Source organism: Lontra canadensis, unplaced genomic scaffold (assembly GCF_010015895.1).
Source record: "Lontra canadensis isolate GAN:19392208 unplaced genomic scaffold, GSC_riverotter_1.0 scaffold99, whole genome shotgun sequence".
NCBI lineage: Eukaryota > Metazoa > Chordata > Mammalia > Carnivora > Mustelidae > Lontra > Lontra canadensis.
In genome coordinates, this window is record NW_022631093.1 from 4,116,437 (window position 1) to 4,137,794 (window position 21,358).

Genomic DNA, 21,358 nt, shown 5'->3' on the forward strand with positions numbered 1-21,358 from the left:
TAGTATGTAGGATAAACTTTAAATAGGAGCATAATTGCAGAGTTTAATTGAATACTTAATAATTCACCCTTACCTTACTTTATGACAGTTCTTTCATGAGAATTTAGTAAGCCTCTTAATACAACATGAAGAAAATTCCTAGTAACTTACTTGGTCATTTCATTGGCCGTTTACCATCTATCTCAAAAAACATTGGGTATTTACCATGTTTATTTCATAATATAAATGTTTAATTAGAAAATAAATACTTTTAAAAAGGCAGGATTTAATGAGAATGTTCCTGGAGAAAAATAGTTTTTAAAATCAATACATTTTAGCTACATAATTTTGTTGTGTGACAGTTTGGACACATCTTTTACCCTTGGTTTTTTTCTCCAAAATTACAGTATCCCTGAAGTTACTTGAAAGGTACGGATTAGTATTTGGCCTTTAGATGTGATGATCACTGCCTTTAAAAAATCAGTTCTGTTTTTTTAGCAATTGCCTGTGGTTACCTCCAGTACAATTGTGAGATGCCGCTCCTGCAGGACATATATCAACCCTTTTGTCAGCTTTCTGGATCAAAGGAGATGGAAGTGTAACTTATGTTATCGAGTCAATGATGGTATGTTTTTTTAATAACATTTATAAATTTCAGTTCATGTTGTAGAGAAAGCAGATAATGTGAAATTAAAAAAAAAAAAAACCAATAACCTGTCTTACTTACTTGTAATCCTTCCACACTAAGATGACTTTTGTTAACTTCTTTCTACACATTTATACATACATACATATATGTGCATATGTATACATATATGAATAATTATATACTTTTTGAACAAAAATGTGATATTCTGATACCACTTTTTTACATTTATTATATTGGATATATAATAAATGGCATATTTCATGGTATTATTTAAGCCTATAATTTAAGAAATATTTTTATTTAGAAATTGTCCCATGCCTTTTCTCTAGGGTGAAAGAAAATAAGTCCACAGAATAGCTGCCATTAGCTTCATTCACTGCTGTATGAAGGGAGGTGGGCAGTGCTAGAAGGTTAGTTGAATGTAGTTTTTTCAGTAATTGAGGAAGAGGAGATCTATTTCAGAAGCTGCTTACAGCCCGTGTTTAAGGAATATCAGCTAACCAGTAACACTTTATTAGGATTAGAGAGGAAAAAGGGTATGTTGATAACCATATTGAAACTTAGGTCTCCAGGGTACCTGGCTGGCTCATTCGGTGGGGCATGTGACTCTTGCTTTTGGGTAGTGAGTTCAAGCTCCACATTGGGTGTAGAGCTTACTTTAAAAAAAAAAAAAAAAAAAATTAAAATAAAATAAAAAAGAAAACTGGGTCTCTGTTTGAAAGGAAATTTCATTAAGCATTGGGAAATGGGGAATTTAAGAGATTTTTTAAAGGCCATTCTTATGTTTTTTAGGAGTAAAGTGAGCATCGAATAAGAACATAATTTTTACTCTCTAATAATATAGAAAATGTATGTATAGGGTTTGGTATGCCTTTGAAATCTTATGTATAGGTGCATTAGAATGTGAAATAAAATTATAATAAAGGTAGGAGTCATTTTAGTATGCAGCCCAGACCATTTCATAAACTATGGCTTACCCTTCAATAGGATTTGAATTTCTAAACAGTTAATGGGAAGACAGGGACAATGATAATTTAGAAAATATTCTTTGAGCACTAGTATATTATATGTGGTAGGTAACTGATATTCCATAAAGGCCTCCTTAATTAATGGAAGTCACAGAACTGTTAGGCTTTAGCTTTAGCTTGTATTTTTACCGTAGATTTGTGGGGCAGCCAGAGTCTGTATGTATTGTGTCAAATGTTAATATTTGTGTACCATTATGAAATTTAAGACAAAATTTAGTCTCACATTTAAGATAATAATTGGTATTTAGTGAATTTTTATCATCCTTTCAAGCTGATTTAGGAAAGCAGTTTTAGTAAGAATTAAGACAAAGAGTATATTAGAAGGTAGGAAGAGAAAAATCACCGTTATTGTGGCTGTAAAAGCAAGACATACTTGGTGCTATTGAGTGGGGGGGAAACTTGAACTCAAAAACAGTGTATTTGTCCTTTAATATTTAGTCTGTATTGGCTTATCTATAAAACCTGAAAATAAGAAAACAACTAAATGCAAGATACATCAAACTTAATCCTTTCAGTTTTATCATTGAATGTTGTTGACTTATAGTTCCTGAGGAATTCATGTACAACCCTTTGACTAGAGTTTATGGAGAACCTCACAGAAGACCTGAAGTTCAGAATGCTACTATTGAATTTATGGCTCCTTCAGAATACATGGTAAGCTTTCATTTTTATGTAGCGTATTTATTTAACACTGGGCTTTAAATAAAACATTGTAGCATCCTATAACAAAATTTTATGTTTTTAAATCTTATATTTGTTCATTATAAATATAATTTATTATATAAGGGTAAATTTGAAAAGTAAAAGTATACGTAAAAGTTCACCTATATTTTTTGTGTATCAATCCAGAAATGTGAAATATAATACCAGGATCATATTTACTTTTAGGTCACTTCCAATTTTTTTCTAATAATGTCGTGATAAATGTTCTCTTGCAAATACTATTATTAGGCACTTGTATGAGTATCTGAGGTCTTGCATTTTTAAAATAATAATTAGGCCTAATGTTTCGTTAGCATTTTACATTTTATTAAGCACTTAACATATTTTTGATCATCACAAACAACCATCCGATTTAAGCTAGGTCAGTGCTGTTAATCCTGCTTTATAGATGCGAACACAGATTAAGTGACTTGCTAAATTATCCTTTCAGTAAGTGGGAGACCTTGTATAAAAATCCATGCCTTTTGATTTGCTTATGCTTTCACCATGCCATAATTGCCTCTAAATAGAGTGAATATGAAGATAAGACTTCACATCAATTTTTTATGTTTTTTTTTTTAAGATTTTATTTATTTCACAGAGAGAGAGAGATCACAAGTAGACAGAGAGGCAGGCAGAGAGAGTAGGGGAGGAAACAGGCTCCCCACTGAGCAGAGAGTCGAATGCGGGGCTCAATCCCAGGGCCCTGAGATCATGACCTGAGCGGAAGGCAGAGGCTTAACCCACTGAGCCACCCAGGCGCCCCAATTTTTTATGTTTTATTTTACCTTGTTATGTTTTTGTGGGGTAATCTCTGGGCAATGGGAAATAGAAATTATGAGGGTTCATTTTTTTTTTCACCACAGAAAAGTTCATTGTAGAAGAAAGTTTTGTGACACTTAAATGGGTGGTAATAGTTTTCCCTAGTATAGCTGCCTCTTTGTTGAATTAAAACCAAAAAATCAGAAGATGCATCTGTTCTTTTGTATTGGTTGCCTGAGGTGTCTTTTATCTCCCAGGGTTTGGAAAACTGACTTCCTTTAAATTTGTAAATTCGCCTATTGGAAGATGTTTTGCACCTTCTCCATTTATCTTTAGGTGACAGATGCTATGAATCTGGCAAGTGGTCTGTGCAAAAAAATACAAAAGTTAGTACCCTCTAAAAAAAAAGTTAGTATACTACATGCCCAGTTCTCATTATGGTTATTTGATGCTTTTTTATTGACTTGAGAACAAATCTTTGAGTTTGGAATTTTAAAATATAGTTGTACATTTTTATGGATCTTGACTAAAATGCGTTGGTTAAGAAACCAGCTCAGGCTAACTTGTTTTGTCACTTACACGGTTTTAATTTCCCTAAATTGTGAAATATAGTGTATACATGGAAAAGTCTATAAAACAAATATGTAGCTTACCAAGTAACTGTAAACACTTGTGTTATTAGTACCATGCAGGTCAGAAATTGAACATTGCTGTACTCCCAGAAGCCCTCTGACTATATTTTCTCTCCTTGTCCCTAAAGAAAAACTCTTCTGACTTAGGGCAATCACATCTTCATTTTTCTTTTTCTTACTCCACATCTGAAAACAGTATAATATAGTTTGTCTATTTTTAGAACTCCTGTTATTTCTATGTTATTTTCTTAATCCATTATTGTTTATTAGTGTCTCCATTTAATCTACAGATGGTAAGTTTAGATTTAATCCTATTAAAGGTCTTTAATGAGATCTTTCTTTTTTTCAGTTACGACCACCTCAACCTCCAGTGTACCTCTTTGTATTTGATGTATCTCACAATGCAGTTGAAACTGGATACTTGAATTCAGTTTGCCAGAGTTTGTTGGACAATCTGGATTTGTAAGTATCTTAATTCAGCTTAAATTTGAAACTACTGTTTGCAAAATGAATTAATAGTTTCAAAATACAAAAAATGCTATATATAATTATGTTCTAAATGTCCATTTAAATTGGTTTGTTAATTTCAGACCTCATTCTCTCTGAGAAACATAAATTGTTTTTTTAAGATATTATTTATTTATTGGACAGAGAGAGATGGGGGGAAGCAGGCTCCCCCCCTGAGCAGAGAGCCCAATGCGGGGCTCGATCCCAGGACCCTGAGATCATGACCTGAGCTGAAGGCAGAGGCTCAACCCACTGAGCCACCCAGGCCCCCTGAGAAACATAAATTTATTTTAGCTTTTCATTATGGAAAAATTTCAAACAACTAGTAAATAGAATGTAGTGAACTTCCAGGTACCATCCCTCAACTTCAACATTTTAATGTTCATTTGTTCTTGTCTCATCTAATCCCTCCCATACACCAACACTTTTTCCACATGAGTATTTTCACTCAAATCTCAGCCAGCATATCTTCTTACCTATAAATAATTGCAATTATTTTTTAACCCTAAGATACAAGTATCACAGCAAACAAAATGAACAGTAATTCCGTAATATGATTTAATACCTAGTTCAATTTTTGGTTATGTCAGAAATGCCCTTATTGTAGGTTTGTTGAAATAAGAATCCAAACAGTGTATACATGTTGCATTTAGTTGTCATATCTGTTAAGTCTCTTAAAATATCTGTACTATAAATGGTTCTTAGATACTTATTGTAACCTATAAAAGCTAGTATGACTTTTCACTGTTGTGAAATATAGTGCTCTTGCGTGGTATAGAAGAATGTGAAGGATCATATCTTATCAGAAATGGACTAAATCCCTCACCTGGGCGAAAGGAGCCTCCTTATTCTTGCCAGCATTTGTGTTTCTTTTTTATTTTAATTTTAATTAATTTATTTATTTTAAAAAGATTTTATTTATTTGGCAGAGAGAGAGAGAGATCACAAGTAGGCAGAGAGGCAGGTAGAGAGGGGGAAGCAGACTCCCCGCTGAGCAGAGCGCCTGATGTGGGGCTCAATCCCAGGACCCTGAGATCATGACCTAGGCGAAGGCAGAGGCTTAACCCACTGAGCCACCCAGGTGCCCCTAAATTTTTATTTATTTTTTTAAGATTTTACTTATTTGAGAAAGAGAGACCATGAGCGGGGGGAGGGGAAGGCAGAGCAGGCTCCCTTCTCACTGCAGGACCCTGGAATCACTACGGGAGCTAAAGGCAGATGCTTAACTCACTGAGCAACCCAGGCACCCAGTATTTGTATTTTTAATCAACAAGAGTGAAAACTAGTTTGTCTCTCTCCTTAAGAAACTGAAGGTCCACATATTTAAGTTCTTTAAGACAGATACTTTTGGTGCTCTTAAGGTGAACAATATAAGAGATTTGGGTAAATTTTTTAAAAGATATGCAATACGTTAATTTATATTATATTTTAGGGGTGCATGGGTGGATCATTGGTTAAGCGTCAAACTCTTGATCTCAGCTCAGGTGTTGATCTCAGGGTCTGAAGTTCAAGCCCTTTGGTGGGCTCCATGCCTAGCATATACACACATACATATATATATTATATACACATAGACACATGGATATGTTATATTTTACAGTTGCTAAATGGTAATTTTTTGTTAAATTAAAACTTTCTGTTAAATTAAAATTATCTACAAAGTTCACTATAAGAACATGAAAAGGTTTATATATACATTCAAGTATTTTTTTTATATACCATTTGCTTTGTAATTTATGTAACTTTATATACGTATAGTGAGTTTTGGATTGCTATATTATTGCAGGGTTTTATTGTTTGGCTTACATGTAATGTTTTCACTTTGAGTAGGTTCTGTTTTCATACTAGTTAAACATTGGGTGGATTAATCATTTATTTTGGGACAATTTCCATAATACAAAAGTATTTTTTATGATATATGTTATATGTTAACTCTTCACAGATATTTTTATATATGTATGTATATGGAAAAACTTGATGCAATACTCTTTTGAATTTGTTTGTTGTAGGCTTCCTGGGAACACCAGGACAAAAATTGGCTTCATTACATTTGATAGTACAATCCACTTCTACAGTCTTCAAGAAGGTCTCTCTCAACCTCAGATGCTAATCGTTTCAGATATTGAAGGTATATATACTTAAAATTATTGAAACGCCTTAGGAATTTTCAGTTTTATAAATATATCATGAATATTTGACATTATGTATGTGTGTATGGTGTATATGATATGACTAAGAGCTTGAGTATAAAGTCATAAGCTTGTTGGAATTGTAAGAGTCCTTAGTCCAATCCCTCATTTTATAGAAGAGAAAACAGTAACAGAGGTAAAGTGAATTCTGAGGCAACAAAAACAAGTTAATGTTCAAACAAATTAAACATAGGTTTCTTTTTCCCTTCTTATTCATTCAAGAAGTATTTGAAGAGAGACATATAAAAGTAATGGGACAGAATAGGTTTATTCCAGGAATAAACCCTCACATATATGCTGAACTGATTTTTTTTTTAAGATTTTATTTATTTATTTGACAGAGATCACAAGTAGGCAGAAAGATGGGCAGAGAGAGAGGAGGAAGCAGGCTCTGTGCTGAGTAGAGAGCCTGTTGCGGGGCTCGATCCCAGGACCCTGGGATCATGACCTGAGCCAAAGGCAGAAGCTTTAACCCACTAAGCCACTCAGGTGCCCCTGAATTGATTTTTTTTTAAGAATTTACTTATTTATGGGGTGCCTGGGTGGCTCAGTGGGTTGAGCCTCTGCCTTGGACTTGGGTCATGATCTTGGGGTCATGGGATTAAGCAGTGAATTGGGCTCTCTGCTGAGCGGGGAGCCTGCTTCCCCCCATCTCTCTGCTTGCCTCTCTGCCTACTTGTGATCTCTCTCTTTGTCACACACACACAAAAAAAACTTTAAAGAATTTACTTACTTATTTGACAGAGGGAGTACAAGTAGGTACAGCAGGAGGGAGAGGGAAAAGCAGGTTTCCTGCTGAGCAGAGTCTGATGTGGGGCTTGATCCCAGGATCACAGGATCATGACCCTGACCTGAGTTGAAGGGTCTTTAACCGACTGAGCCACCCAGGCAACCCTGATTTATTTATTTATTTTTATTGAGAAAGGGAGGGAGGGAGCATGTGGACACAAGTCCAGGGGCGGGGAGAGGACAGAGAGAGAGAGAGAGGGAGAGAGAATCCCAAGCAGTCTCCACGCCCAGTGCAGGCCCGACATGGGGCTTGATCCCATGACCTGAGATCAAGACCTAAGTTGAAAGCAAGAGTTGGACACTTAACCAACTGAGCCACCCAAAAGTCCCTATCCTGAATTGATTTTTTTTTTTTAAGATTTTTTTTTTTAAGATTTTATTCATTTATTTGACAGAGATCACAAGTAGGCAGAGAGGCAGGCAGAGAGAGAGAGAGGAGGAAGCAGGCTCCCCACTGAGGAGAGAGCCTGACGCAGGGCTCGATCCCGGGGCCCTGGGACCACGACCAGAGCCGAAGGCAGAGGCTTCAACCCACTGAGCCACCCAGGCGCCCCCTGAATTAATTTTTGACAGGCATACCAAGACTATTCAGTGGGGAGAAGACAGTCTTTTCAACAAATGGTTCTGGGAAAAGTAAACGTGCAAAAGAATGAAATTGGACCTTTACCTTAAATCATATTAAAGAGGAGGAAGGGGAGCCTGGGTGGATCATTTGGTTGAGTGTCTGTCTTTGGCTCAGGTCCTGGTCCTGGGGTCCTGGGATGGAGCCCCACAATGGGCCCCCCTGCTAAGCAGGGAGTCTGCTTCTCTCTCTGCCTCCCCCTGCCCATGCTTGCTTGCTCTTTCTCTCTCTCTCTCTCTCTCTAATAAGTAAATACATGTTTTTGGAAAAATCTTAAAAAGAAGGTGGGGGAGGCCTGTGGGGCTCAGGCCCCACATTGGGCATAGAGCTTACTTGAACAAACTAAAAAAATAAATGGCTAAGGTGATAAATTTTCTATATTATGTATACTTTTACCACAGTTAAGAAAAATTAATAACTCAAAATGGATCATAGACTAGAGTGTGAGATTAAAACTGATAGTAGAAAACAGAAGTAAATCTTTGTGACCTTGGATTAGGGTGTGATTTCTTAGATATGACACCAGAAGTACAAACAACAAAATAAAAAATGGCTGGCTCACTTGGTAGAGCATCTGACACTTGATCTCAGGTCATGAATTTGAGCCCCATGTTGGGTGTAGAGATTACTTTAGATAAAAAGAAAAAGGAGGGGGTGCCTGGGTGGCTCAGTGGGTTGGGCCTCTGTCTTCGGCTCAGGTCATGATCTTAGGGTCCTGGGATCGAGTCCCACATCAGGCTCTCGCTCGGCGGGGAGCCTGCTTCCTCCTCTCTCTCTCTCTGCCTGCCTCTCTGCCTACTTGAGATCTCTGTCAAATAAATAAATAAAATCTTAGAGAAAAAAAAGAAAAAGGAAAATAGATAATTTGGCTTCTTCAAAATTAAAAAATAATTTTTTAAAAGATTTATTTATTTAGAGAGCAAGTACACAAAAAGGGGGAGGGTCAGAGGACAGGGACAGAAGCCCTACGTGGGGCTCAAGTTCCCAACCCTGAGATCATGACATGTACGTAAATCAAGAGTTGGCCGTTTAACCAAGTGAGCCACCCAGGTACCCCCCAAATTAAGAACTTTTGTGTTTCACAGTCAAGAATGTAAAAAGGCAACCCACAGAATGAGAAAATATTGCAAATCATATATCTGATCAGGAATTTATATCTAGGGGCACCTGGGGTGGGTCAGTCATTTGAACTTCCTTTGGCTCAGGTCAAGATCCCAGGGTCCTGGGATTAAGCCCTGCATCGGGCTCCTTGCTCAGTGGGGAGCCTGCTTCTCCCTCTCCCTCTGCCTGCTGCTCCTCCTTCTCGTGCACATGCTCTCTCTCTCTCTCACTTGCTATCTTTCTCTCTCTCTGTCAAGTAAATAAATAAAATCTTAATTTTATTTTATTTGAGAGAGAGACAAAGAAGAGAGAGCACAAGCAGGGTAAGGGGTAGAGGGAGAAGCAGACTCCCAATGAATGGGGGAGCCTGATGAGGGCTCAATCCCAGGACCCTGAGATCATGACCTGAGCCGAAGGCAGATACTTAACCGACTGAGCCACCCAGATGCCCCAATAAATAAAATCTTTTTAAAAAATAGAGGAATTTGTGGGGCACCTGGGTGGCTCAGTGGGTTAAAGTCTCTGCCTTCGGCTCGGGTCATGATCCCGGGGTCCTGGGATCGAGCCCCGTATTGTGCTCTCTGCTCAGCGGGAAGTCTGCTTTCCCCTTTCTCTGTATGCCTCTCTGCCTACTTGTGATATCTCTCTCTCTGTCAAATAAATAAATAAAATCTTTAAAAAAAAGATATAGGAATTTATATCTGCATTATAGAAAGAACTTCTACAACTGAACAAGAAAAACACAATTTAAAGTGGGTAAATGGGGGTGCCTAGGTGGCTCAGTGGGTTAGGCCCCTGCCTTCGGCTCAGGTCATGATTCCAGGGTCCTGGGATCGAGCCCCACATCGGGCTCTCTGCTCAGCAGGGAGCCTGCTTCCCCCTCTCTCTCTGCCTGCCTCTCTGCCTACTTGTGATCTCTCTCTCTGTGTCAAATAAATAAATAAAATCTTTAAAAAAAATAAAGTGGGTAAATGATTTGAATAGACATGTCTCTATTCTATACACAGTGTTCAATATTTTCTATAAACAGTTGGCTGATAAGCTCTTGAAAAGTTGCTCTGTATCATAAGTTATCAGGGAAATACAAATGAAAACCACGATGAGACTAGTTAGAAAATCTCAGATTCAGAATTCAAATTGTTTTGCTGCTCTGAGCATGTCTATGAATGTCCATAGAAGCAGCATGAGTATTGGTTTTGGGGTTACAAATAAATATTAGTGAGTAGGGGTACCTGGGTGATCTCATTTGGTTATGGGTCTTGCTCTGAGGGGAGCCTGCTTCTCCTTCTCCCACTCCCCCTGTTTGTGCTCTTTCTTTCTCTCTCTCACTGTGAAATAAATAAATAAAATCTTCAAAAAAAAATTGTAGTAGGCAAATTGGCAAATACAGAATCCATAAATAGTGAGGACTCACTATACATCTTTAAAGGGCAGTAGTTTAAGAGAGCCCCTGTTTCTGTCTTGGTTGTTTTTAATCTCACAACAAACCAGCCCGGTTATTCATTCATTCCCTAACCAGATAATTATTTTGCATGAAATAAAATCGCTGAATAGGTGATTCTGATGATGGGCCAAATTGTGAATTCACTGATAAGGTCCAGCCTCTCAGTTTTATATATAAGCTGATGGATGGAGTGTCCCTTGCTGGATGTCATATAGCAGGGATTAAAAAAAAGATAGTAACAAGTAAAGTATTTGCAAGAACGTGGAGAAAGTGGAACTCTCAGACACTGCTGGTTGGAATGGAAAATACTGCAGCCATTATGGAACAGTCTACCACTTGCTCCAAAAGTTTATAAACATAGAGTTATTATATGACCGAGCAATTCTAGTCTATATATATGTGTATATATATACTCAAGGAAAGTAGGAAAATGTGCAGGTGGATGTTCATAGCAACATAGCCAAAAAGTAGAAACAACCCTAATGCCCCTTATTTGATGAATGGATAAATAAAAAGTATATCCATACCATGAAATACTCTTTGTCAGTAAAAAAGAATAAAGTACTGATAGGTGCTGCAACATAGTGAACCTTGAAAACATTATGCTGAATGTCAGAAGCCAGTCATAAAGTACCTCATACTGTGACTCTTTTGTGTGTGACTCTTTTTATTTTAAAAATTTATCTATCTGTTTTAGAAAGTGTGTGTGTGTGCGTGTGCATGTGTGCACGCGCTCGCACTTTGGTGTGGGGGATGGGACGTGAGGGAGGAGCAGAAGGAGAGAGAATTCCAAGCAGACTCCCCCATGGGTGCAGAGTCTGATGTAGGGCTTGATCTCACAACCCCGAGATCATGACCCTGGGACCATATTCTGAACTGAAATCAAGAGTTAGTTAGGCGGACTACTGGTTTCGTCTTGGATCATGCTGGGCATGGAGTCTGCTTGGGATTCTCTGCCTCTCCCTCTGCCACTCACCCCTATCATGCATTCTCTCTCTAAAATAAATAAACTAAATATTTTTTAAAATATGAAATGTCCAGGATAGGCACATCCACAGACAGACTGGTGGCTTCCTAGCTCTCTGGGAGTTGGCAGGGACATGAAGAGTTCACATGGTGTTTCCTTTTGGGATAATGAGAAGGATCTGGAATTAGTGGTGATGATTTGCAATTCTGTGAATATATAAAAACGTCACTGAATTGTTATCTTCTATAAGGGTGAATTCTATGATACAGGAATTACATCTCAATTAAACTTATTAAACATTCTTTTAAATTTTTACGATTGAATTATTTGAGAGAGAGCTAGAGAGCGTGTGGGGGGACTGGCAGAGGGAGAGAGCCTTAGGCAGCCTACATGTGAAGCGTGGAACACAACAGGGGGCTTGAGATCACGACGTGAGCAGAAAACAAGAATCAAACTTGGATGGCCTGACTGTGCCATCCAGGTGCCTCAAAACATTCTTTAAAGAAAAAAATCTAAATAGTCAACTGTCAATGAGAATTTTTTCAAAAGATTTTTCTAACTTATTTGAAGAGAGATGCGGAGGGGGAAAGGGAGAGAAGGAGAGAGATAGAAGCAGACTCCCTGCTGAGCAGGAAGCCTGATGCGGGGCTCAGTCCCAGGACCCAGAGATCATAACCCAAGCCGAAGGCAGATGCTTGACCAACTGAGCCACCCAGGTGCCCCGACTGTAGAATTTTTGTGTGGCAGCTAAAGTATTTTAGTATTATTTTTTATGAACATTAGAATGAGCCTTAAAAAAAAAAAGCAAATAGTACCAATATGTGGAAAGTAAGACTTCTTATAATCCTTCGCCACCACCCACAGTTTGCTTCATTTTAAAGGAAGAGAATTTAATTCCTAAGTAAGAATGAATTTGAGGGGCGCCTGGGTGGCTCAGTGGTTAAAGCCTCTGCCTTCGGCTCAGGTCATGATCTCAGGGTCCTGGGAACGAGTCCCGCATCGGGCTCTCTGCTCAGCAGGGAGCCTGCCTCCTCCTCCTCTCTCTCTCTCTCTGCCTGCCTCTCTGCCTACTTGTGATCTGTCAAATTAAAAAAAAAAATCTTAAAAAAAAAAAAAGAATGAATTTGAATCCTGAGGAGCTCATCTGAAGTGGTCAATTAGCATACCATCTGATTTACCTGATTTTATAGTCTCATAAGTATTGGCTGTAGTTGGGACCTTCTTTATGAGACAGTATGTGCTTTTTGAATGACAGAGCTGTTGTTGGGTTCCATTACTTCTTTGTAAAGACCTAGCATTCTTGAGTGTCATCTTAGTCAACATTTTTTTTTTTAATGCCAAGACTACTAGTTTCACGGGCTAATAAGAATGTAAAGTAGGATTCTAAACTCTTGTCTTTAACTTAAGAAGCGGAACACTTGTGCAAACCTGTACTGAGTGTTTATAGATCAATATTTTCTAATTAGGAGCCTATTTACCTTTTATATGGTAACATAAGTTATAATAAATACCTAAATCAATGCTCCTTTGGTGGCTTTTTGAATATAGGTAGACGTGCTTATATAATAGAGGAGGTCACTTTTCTTTAAATTATGAGGGTGGTTAATTTTTTTTTTTTAAGATTTTATTTGTCAGAGAGAGAGCACAAGCAGGGGGAGCAGCACACAGAGGGAGAAGCAGGCTCCCTGCTGAGCAAGGAGCCAGACACCAGACTCTATCCCAGGACCCTAGGATTGTGACCTGAGACAAAGGCAGATGCTTAACGGACTGAGCCACCCAGGCATCCCTGGGGGTGGTTAATTATATCAGTATTAAATGTTTGGAACATCTTTAACAATTAAGTTTTGTTTGAAAGAAATATTTATTTATTTTTTCAGATGTTTTTATACCTATGCCAGAGAACTTATTAGTAAATTTAAATGAAAGTAAAGAGGTAAGTTACATTTTCTTATCTGACACATTTTTTTGAAATATTGAAGGAATGTATTTTCAAAATGAACTTTAAGTAGTTTTTTTTCTTTCTGAGTTATTTCTAAGATGTGTAACATTTTATATTTGCTGTTAGTTAAAATTCATCAGATGAACAGATCTTGAGTTTACCCTTGAACTGATGACTCTTAAGTCTAACATAGCAAGATACTTCGTAATAGGGTAGAAGATAAGCCTATTTCGTAAAGGAAAACCTGAAGGAAACCTGCCTTGCCACCATTTGGGAAATGGGGAGGGTTGCTCAGATAAGCTTCTGGTCACTACATAGAAGCACTTTAGCTAGGCTGCTTTCAGTGCCCTTTGCTTTTCTGATTCACAGAGTGTCATTGGGGTCAGTTCAGAAGAAACTTATTCCCTGCCTGGAAATTGCCATGACATAATACAGTGAGAGGTGAACAGAATGTGTCTGAAGGGGGGATGTTGTCTACCCTGTACATGCATATATGCCGTAGGGGTAACATTTTAACTAGCAAGTCTATGGTCTCAGCTGTTGGCAACAGTGACTTCACCATAGTGTGAAGTACTTTTTTTCCCTTTAACTCTCTTTATTTGTACAACCTAACCTGAATAGGTAGTAGTTTTTCATTTTGTTTTTCTTTTGTAGTGGTATTACTAGTTGGAAAATTTACTGGCTATCTTAGACTTTTCAATAGGGAAGAGTTAAATCGCTTTGGAACTGAAAAGAATAAAGTGTGTAGAGGTGATTGAGAAGGCCGTGTTTGATGGCATTAAAAGAAATCAAATCTAAACTGTGATGGTTCTTTTGGATATATTTGGACTTATAGTCTTGCTGGACTACTGCATGTGCAAGAACTGTAAGGCCCCAATTTTGATTTGTCTTGCTTGCCAATTTCTAATGTTGACTTAAAATGGCTTTCTTGTCATTTGGCCAACTTCATTGTTTACTGTACTGTCTGTAGAATCTCTGACCATCATCATGACTCAGTGTCTTGTCTACTGTATTAGTTATTGACTTTTGTGGAAGAAGTTTTTAATTGTTAACATCTTTGAGTTTTCTTGCTTTATTTTACAAGCTTGTTCAAGATTTACTGAAAACTTTGCCACAAATGTTCACCAAGACCCTGGAAACCCAGAGTGCCTTGGGTCCTGCACTTCAGGCTGCCTTTAAGCTGATGTCCCCAACTGGTGGTCGAATGTCTGTCTTTCAAACACAACTTCCTACTCTTGGAGTGGGAGCCCTGAGACCACGGGAGGAGCCCAACCAAAGGTCATCTGCTAAGGTTAGAAAGTCATCAAATGTATGTTACCATATATTCTGGGACTCTGCTCTGTCCCTTGACCACAAAGCCTGTTCATTTATTTTTCAGTTGTGGAGAGGAGGGAGTATAAGGAAAGAGACAAAGCATTTCTCTTTTATGTCGAAATTTCTATTTTGTTACACTTACCACCTGATTTCACTCTTACCTTATTTTTGGATCTTTAGCAGGCCGCTAGCCGTGCAGACTGCCTTTAATAACAAAGTCTGGCAGTCTAAAGAATATACCTTTTAGGAACAAAGTAGAATGTGGGTGAGTGCTAAAAAGTAGTCTGCCTTATTGACTGCCATGGATTGCTTTTGAGCACTTTGTGTATATAAACTTGGTTTGAGGTGTGTATTGTTCAAAAGATGATGAGAGTTGCTGTATACTATAACGATGATGGTGTCAGTCCTAGGGTCAGTCTGTCTAAATTCTGCTTTTTGTTTTATCATTTTTACTACTATTTTTTTAAATGATTTTATTTATTTATTTGAGAGAGAGAAAGACTGAGAGCATGAGAGGAGAGAGATCAGCGGGAGAAGCAGACTCCCCGCTGAGCAGGGAGTCCGATGTGGGACTCGATCCTAGGACTCCAGGATCATGACCCGAGCCGAAGGCAGTCGCCCAACCAACTGAGCCACCCAGGCGCCCCTACTACTATTTTTTTAAAGATTTTATTTATTTGTAATAGAGAGCACAAGCAGGGGGAGCAGCAGGCAGAAGGAGAAACAGGCTCTCTGCTGTGCAGGGAGCCCAATGTGGGGCTTGATCCCAGGACCTTGGGATCATGACCTGAACCAAAGACAGATGCTTAACCGACTGAGCCACCCAGGTGTCCCTCAACTGCTTTTTAGATGTACGAGCTTGAAGAATTAATTTCTTTGCCCTTCTGTTTCCTTATGTTTATTTATTTATTTATTAAAAAGATTTTATTTATTTATTTGACAGAGATCACAGGTAGGCAGAGAGGAAGGCAGAGAGAGAGAGGAGGAAGCAGGCTCCCCGCTGAGCAGAGAGCCCGATACGGGGCTCGATCCCAGGACACTGGGATCATGACCTGAGCTGAAGGCAGAGGCTTTATCCACTGAGCCACCCAGGCGCCCCTCCTTATGTTTATTTATAAAGTAAAATAATTATAGTACTTCTTATAATAGTTCAAAGGTCTACATAGATATTACACATGAATTGTTTAGAACACTTTCCAGCATTCTAAGCATTTAATAGATTATTGAAATTAGCATAATAGATGTATTTCTTTTTAAAAGTAGAAAATAGAAAATCCTTAAGCGGTACATGTTTTTCGCTGAGAAAATGAAGAACTGAAAAGAAAGTATTTTTAGCATGCCCAAGGATAATTGTTTACATCTTGGTATGTGTGTATGTGTATATATATACACATACACACACACCAAGAGATAGGTTTTATATATATATAAAAATATATATATATATACCAAGAGAGAGGTTTTGAAATTTTATGACAATTTAATAATTAAAATTTTTTTCTTTCTTGTAATTTATTATTAACAGGAGATTCACTTGACACCATCCACTGACTTTTACAAGAAATTAGCCTTAGATTGTTCTGGTCAGCAGGTAGCCGTGGACTTATTCCTTCTCAGTGGACAGTATTCTGACTTGGCTTCTCTGGGTGAGTTCTTCCTCATGATTATTTTTCTCAAGTGAATGTGAAAATGACATTTATATGATGATACTCTAAATAAAGGACAAAGTGAAGGAATTTTTATTCCTTTGAGAGAGTTAATCAGTCTGTTATAAACCTTTGGTCTTCTAAACATTTATGTATTTCTGAAAGTTCATAATAGAGAGATTTTATACTGCTATTTAAAAGGATGAAATACTCTTTTTTTTTGATAATACTTTGGGAGGCTGAGGCAAGATTGATTCAAACACCAGTAGTTTTTTCATGCAGTAATAGTTAATTACAGAATTTTTAAAAAGTATGTGTTTTCTTCCAGGTTGTATTTCTCGGTATTCAGCAGGTAGTGTCTATTACTATCCTTCTTACCACCATCAGCAGAACCCAGTACAAGTACAGAAATTACAGAAGGAACTACAGAGATACCTCACTCGAAAGATTGGCTTTGAGGCAGTCATGAGGATTCGGTGTACGAAAGGTGGGGGCACTTTTTTCACACTTACATAGATGTGTTGCTTTTGATATCAGTAAATAAACATTTTCAGCTAACGTTATTTCATAAGGTTTGCTTCATAAGAGTTTATTTTGGGGTGCCTGGGTGGCTCAGTGACTCAGGTCATGGTCTCAGGGTCCTGGGATCAAGCCCCGCATTGGGCTCTCTGCTCAGCAGGGAGCCTGCTTCCCCCCTCTCTCTGCCTGCCTCTCTGCCAGCTTGTGATCTCTCTCTCTGTCAAATAAATATATAAATAAATACATACATCTTTAAAAAAAAAAAAAGGGTTCATTTTATAAGAGATTTTACTTAAACTAATGGAATATGAAATTAAGAATAGGGAAGAGAGGTACCTGGCTAGCTCAGTTGCTAGAGCATGCAACTCTTGATCTCAGGGTTGTGAGTTCAAGTCCCACATTGGGCATGGAGCCTACTTAAAAAAAAAAAGAATCGGAAGAAACATTATAAAAGAAAATAGAAGCTTTTTTTTTTAAGATTTTTTTTTATTTGGGGCGCCTGGATGGCTCAGTGGGTTAAGCCTCTGCCTTCAGCTCGGGTCATGATCTCAGGGTCCTGGGATCGAGCCCCGCATCGGGTTCTCTGCTCAGCGGGGAGCCTGCTTCCTCCTCTCTCTCTCTGCCTGCCTCTCTGCCTACTTGTGATCTCTGTCTGTCAAATAAATAAATAAAATCTTAAAAAAAAAAAAAAAGATTTTTTTTTTATTTATTTGATAGCGCACAAGCAAGGGAGCAGGAGAGGGAGAAGCAGGCTCCCCCCTAAGCAGTGAGCCCAGTGCAGGGCTCAATCCCAGGACCCTGGGATCATGATATGAGCTGAAGGCAAAGACTTAACCCACTGAGCCACCCAGGCGCCCCAGAAAATAGAAACTATTTTGAATGTTCTGAAAGCCACTGAATTGTACATGTATGTGTGATTTTTACGTTATGTGAATTATATCTCTCATTTTAAAAAAATTGGGGGCGCCTGGGTGGCTCAGTGGGTTAAAGCCTCTGCCTTTGGCTCAGGTCATGATCCCAGGGTCCTGGGATTGAGGCCCACATCGGGCTGTTTGCTCAGTGGGGAGCCTGCTTCCCTTCCTCTCTCTCTCTCTGCCTCTCTGCCTACTTGTGATCTCTGTCTGTTAAATAAATAATTTTTTTTTAAGATTTTATTTATTTATTTGACAGCGTGCACAAGCAAGGGAGCAGGAGAGGGAGAAGCAGGCTCCCCACTAAGCAGTGAGCCCAGTGCAGGGCTTGATCCCAGGACCCTGGGATCATGACCTGAGCCGAAGGCAGAGGCTTTAACACACTAAGCCACCCAGGCGCCCCTTTATTCAGATTTTAAAATAATGTTGTCTGGCAAGCGTTTATCTTCGGCTCAGGTCATGATCCCAGGGTCCTAGGAAATTGTTCCTATCAGGTACCTGTTTCTTCTCCTTCTGTCTGCTGTTCCTGCTGTTTGTGCTCTCTCTCTCTCTCTGACAAATAAATAAATAAAATCTTTAAAAATATATAAATAAAATAATGTTCTTTAAGAGATATGAAGCAATAATTTTTTTAAAGTGGAAAGATTATATGAAATAGCAAAAAAACCCAAAATATATCAATATATAAGGATCCATGGACCTGTCCACTAGATAGATGTTGAAATCTTTCCGTCACACCATGTGTCAAAGTTCTCTATTATCTGTCACTGTAATAAAAAGAAAAAACGGTTGAGTAAAACAGCTGACAATAAAGCCTTTGTAATATGTAAGATATCAAATACTTCTATAAGGTCGCCACATCTCCAAACAACTCAGGTAGTAATGTCACTCGTCACTAGTTAGTTACCAACTAGCTTTCTGTTTCTGGTTCTTGTGCTCTGATTGGCTGGCTATAGATTGGAGGTTCCTGCTACCCCCTCTTTGGGTTCAATTAATTTGCCAGAGAAGCTTACAGAAATCAAAGAAATATTTTACTTTCTAGATTACTGGTTTATTATAGAAGGATGTAACTCAGGAACAGTCAGATGGAAAAGATGTATAGGGGAAGGTATAGATAAAGGGAAAGGGCGTGGAGCTTCTGTAGCTTCCATGTTCTCTCTGAGCACTCCACTCTCCCCAAATCTCTGTGTGTTCACCAATCTGGAAGCTTTCCAAAGGACCTCTCCTACTGGGTTTTACATAGTTGTGGCTGATTAAGTTATTGGCCATTGATGACTGACTCCACCTCCAGTTCCTCTCCCCTCCCCAAAGGTTGTTGGTGGGGGACAGGTTGGACTGTAATTTCCAACCTTCTGATTACATGGTTGGGTCCTCTGGTAACCAGCCCCCATCCTTTGGTTACATAGGTGCTTATCAAAGATCACTCCATCAACATAGCAGAAGATACCTTTGTGAATTTCATCACTTAGATCGTCCTAAGAGTTTAGGAGTTCTGTGCTGGCAATGAGTGAAGATAAAGTACCTATTTCTTATTATAAATCACAATATTACATGCAAACTTTTTTTTTAAGTAGGCTGTACACCCAGCATAGGGCCCAGTGAGGGGCTAGAACTCACAACTCTCAGATCAAGAGCTGAGCTGAGATTAAGAGTTGGATACTTAACTGACTGAGCCACCCAGGCACCCCTCATGTCTAAACTTCCCCCCACCTCCCCTTTTTTTTAAGATTTTATTTATTGGGGCACCTGGGTGGCTCAGTGGGTTAAAGCCTCTGCTTTCAGCTCAGGTCATGATTCCAGGGTCCTGGGATCGAGCCCCACATCGGGCTCTCTGCTCGGCAGGGAGCCTGCTTCCCTCCCCCCTCTCTGCCTGCCTCTCTGCCTACTTGTGATCTCTGTCTGTCAAATAAATAAATAAAATCTTTAAAAAAAAAGATTTTATTTATTTATTTGAGAGAGAGCAAGAGTGAGAGAGAGAACATTCACAGAGGGAGAGGGAGAAACAGACTTCCTGCTGAACAGGGAATCCAATACTGGGCTGGATCCCAGGACCATGAGATCATCATCCTAGTGGAAGGCAGACCATTAACCAACTGAGCCAACCAGGCGCCCAAAACTAAATTTTCTCCCCTGCTCCACAGCTCCACAACTAAACTTTTAAATTTACTCTGTCAGTCTGATAGGTGACAAAGATAAAATGTAAGTATCTATATATTGCCTTATGTAAATCATCTTGATAAAATTTTCTCTTCTAGGTCTTTCCATTCATACTTTCCATGGGAACTTCTTTGTTCGGTCGACAGACTTACTGTCTTTGCCTAATGTAAATCCAGATGCTGGGTATGCAGTACAGATGTCTGTGGAAGAGAGTCTTACTGACACTCAGTTGGTTTCCTTTCAGTCTGCACTCTTGTATACGTCCAGCAAAGGTAAATTGGTTTTGTTTGTTTGTTTGTTTTTATTGTGGCAAAGACATATAACATGAGATCTACACTTTTAACAGATTTTTAAGATTACAATCCAGTGTAGTTAACTATAAATCCATTGTGTTGTGGCAAAGGTAATTTTTTTTATTTGGTCATGGATTCTTTGCCTTATAATGAATGCCCTCTCCTTTGGACATACTTCTATTAAGCCAGAGGAGTATTTCTCATCTTAAGAGCTTTGTTGCTATTCCTGGTAAAGCTAAGATGTGTTGTATATATTTTCCTTAGCCATTGTTTTTAACAGATATTTACTGAGAATCTACTTAGTGTCAGGCTGACTGTTCAGAAAAATCTTAGTATTGTCAGATTGTTTTTCAGAACGATTTCACCAGTTCATGGTCCCATCAAGTGCCCTTTCATTTCAGCCTCTGATTTTGTGTGTGTGTATGTCTCTGCATGTCTCTCTGTATGTTTATTTGTTGTTGTTGATAGACTGATTATTGTAACTGTTTTCTTTTAGCTCTCACTGTTTTTGGCTAGAATAGAAACTCTAAACAGTGTTACCCTTTTTTGCAGATATTATTTTTCCTTTTTAAAAGTAATTTAATGAGCTCCTCATATGTACATTTTCATCACTCTTCATGTATCAGTACAGGTTGTAGTATGAATATCATCTCTAGTTTTTTGACTTGTTCTTTTTCATTAGTGTTCAAGGTTTTACTGGTTAAAAATTTTTAAAAGATTGACATAATATCTGATATTTGATGGTTATCAAAAAGTTTTCATTTTTCTGAATTGATTTTTTATTGTGGGTAATTACTAAAGAGAGAATAATTGTATTAATTGATTTTTTAAAAAAGTTTTTCCTGCTGGGTGTGGTGAATAAATGATGAATCTTGGAACACTGAAAAAATAAAATAAAAAGTTTTTTCTGTGATTAAAGAGGAAAGTATAAAATTTCTTTGGACTTTAAATGTCAAAACAGACTCTAGAACACGTATGGAAGTAGTGTTGTCATTATGTATGTATTCATGTGTGTATATAATTCATATATACAATGTATGTAATTCAAAATTTATATTAATAAAAAAGATAAAATAACCAAAAAATTCAGAAAAGAGATTTTTAAGCTAGCATTTTACCACCATTTGATTATGATCCCTTTTCTTTTTTTTTTTTTTTATTTAAAGATTTTTATTTATTTATTTATTTGACAGAGAGAGATCACAAGT

At 38.1% G+C, this 21,358-nt stretch overlaps 1 protein-coding gene across 3 annotated transcripts in view; it reads left to right on the forward strand.

Annotated features, from left to right (window-relative positions):
- SEC24A (SEC24 homolog A, COPII coat complex component) overlaps nt 1-21,358 on the forward strand; it is a 63,695-nt gene that overhangs the window by 30,263 nt on the left and 12,074 nt on the right. For all 3 annotated transcript variants that reach the window (XM_032837755.1, XM_032837756.1, XM_032837757.1), the window contains 9 exons: nt 478-604; nt 2,201-2,310; nt 4,102-4,214; nt 6,269-6,387; nt 13,249-13,304; nt 14,395-14,601; nt 16,150-16,270; nt 16,599-16,757; nt 19,956-20,129. In XM_032837755.1, the coding sequence (XP_032693646.1) occupies nt 478-604; nt 2,201-2,310; nt 4,102-4,214; nt 6,269-6,387; nt 13,249-13,304; nt 14,395-14,601; nt 16,150-16,270; nt 16,599-16,757; nt 19,956-20,129 (1,186 nt within the window). The remainder of the gene's footprint in view (nt 1-477; nt 605-2,200; nt 2,311-4,101; nt 4,215-6,268; nt 6,388-13,248; nt 13,305-14,394; nt 14,602-16,149; nt 16,271-16,598; nt 16,758-19,955; nt 20,130-21,358) is intronic.